We start from the raw sequence: 1,776 nt of genomic DNA, 5'->3' as shown, positions 1-1,776 counted from the left end.
TGTAGAGCGTTCGGCGTGATGTGTCGATGGTGGCGTGCGAGGATCCTGTGCGCACAGTGAGTTCTTGAAGGAAGCGGTGACATGGAGTGCTGCCCAAGAAGGCCTTTAAGGTTAATTTGGAAAGGATCAGTCGTGAATTTGTCTGGAAATCAACGCGTTGAGTCTTTAAACTTGTATTGGATTTCTTGTTACATTTAGCTACTGACTACCAGGGCTTTGAGTTCAAGCCTTTCGATAACAATTCGTTGCAGTCCCGCCTTTTCTGGGACGACTCGCGACACCGAAGCTGTTCACGTCTACATGCGGGTTTCGTCTACTTGGTAATCTAGAGAGCGTATCCCCTGAACATTTGATGAATGCGTGCGTAAGATGGATGTATTCTAACATAAATTTTAACATATATTTACTGATTCGAACTATATTTTTGTGCTAACTGTAACAGGTCTATTGTCGCTTGCCTGCCGGCGAGTTGTATGGCCTGTGCTGCCACTACGGTTGTTGTTCCCGGCTCTTAGGATAGAATAAGCAACTTCAACACAATACACGTACAGGCTTGGCAAACCGCGCTGTAACACACGACTATTCGTGCTTCCTACTTGTATTCAGTCCTCACTAACACACTTGTTGTGCTCCGTTCGTCAGCAGAGACTTCTACGTGCCCACCTCGCCCTCCGTCACGCCGTACAACACACTGTCCTTGGCGCCCACGCCAAGCGTTCTCTTAGTCTCGACTCCTGCCACACTGTCCGAAGCATTGACTGCCACACACCGCGCCGTCCAAGACCCAATATGCTGCTTCACGCACCCGCCGTTGTCACTCCCACTGCTCGACTTTGGCCACTCCACTGCCAATTCGAACCACAGAACTCCGGAGCTTGCCCTCTCCGTCGCTAAGTCCGAAGTGCTTGGCTCCTTCGTCGCTACTTTGGAAGTGCTCGCCCTCTCCGTTGCCGATTGCGAAGTGAGCGCCTTCTTCTCCGTCGCTGCACCACCGCTCTCTCCTTGCACACTCTCACCATGAACGCCACTGCATCCGCTGGTAACCACCACTCTTACGACCTTTTGCCACTAAGATCGCGTCTCTGCGGCTCCGACACGTTCCACACAATGGGTGCGGCGACTACTCGCCGTTTTCACACCTATTACGACCTTGTGGCGGAGATCTTCAACCGCCACCAACGTTCCGGGACGCTCACTCCCTTTTCGTCCTCCGTCTTGGCTTGCCAACCTATTACATAACCGTCGTTTACAAACTAGCCATACTATTGCACCAGCTTTGCATCATCTTAATTGCACTACATATACAAGTAAACAGCATTGGTCAACTACTACGCATGTATATTCGCATTGTTGCAGCAACTTTTGCATACCCAAACGTTGGTTGACACCCGTCAGCAAGACACTGTATAGTGGACGATTCCCGCAGCCTATCTGAGGTACCTAAACTTTTATTTTGAAACCCTTTCTAAATCTAGAATTGAGCGTGTTCACCTGTCGCCAAGACCTGTACTCGGTTCCGCATCCGCCAAGCGCAATGAACGACGACGACGGCGTCGTGCTTATTATCATGCTAGCCCTCGCGCATGAGGGCCAAGAAGAGAAGGGTGAGCGACAAAGGGGCTAGCACTACCTTACAAGAGCAGATTTGCATCCCGAGCCACGCTATGGCACGGCATGGGAGGCGATTTACGGCGCTGGAAACGACAGAGCTTTTATTACAACGACTGGATTCGACGTAAGCTGCTTCCACTACTTGATATAGTGTTTCGAGCCCAG

The 1,776-nt window shown here is 50.7% G+C and overlaps 1 protein-coding gene across 1 annotated transcript; it reads right to left on the bottom strand.

Annotated features, from left to right (window-relative positions):
- Window positions 1–651: 651 nt before the first annotated feature.
- Window positions 652–1,676, bottom strand: PPTG_13631 (hypothetical protein; the record flags this gene model as incomplete). The annotated part of the gene is made up of 2 exons (XM_008909467.1): window positions 652–1,027; window positions 1,636–1,676. 2 exons carry the CDS (start codon window positions 1,674–1,676, stop codon window positions 652–654), a joined length of 417 nt encoding a protein of 138 aa, XP_008907715.1.
- Between the last annotated feature and the right edge of the window lie 100 nt (window positions 1,677–1,776).

This window comes from Phytophthora parasitica (assembly GCF_000247585.1).
Source record: "Phytophthora parasitica INRA-310 unplaced genomic scaffold supercont2.33, whole genome shotgun sequence".
NCBI lineage: Eukaryota > Oomycota > Peronosporomycetes > Peronosporales > Peronosporaceae > Phytophthora > Phytophthora nicotianae.
Note: the sequence above shows the minus strand (reverse complement) of the source record. Positions and strands in the feature narration are given on the sequence as shown.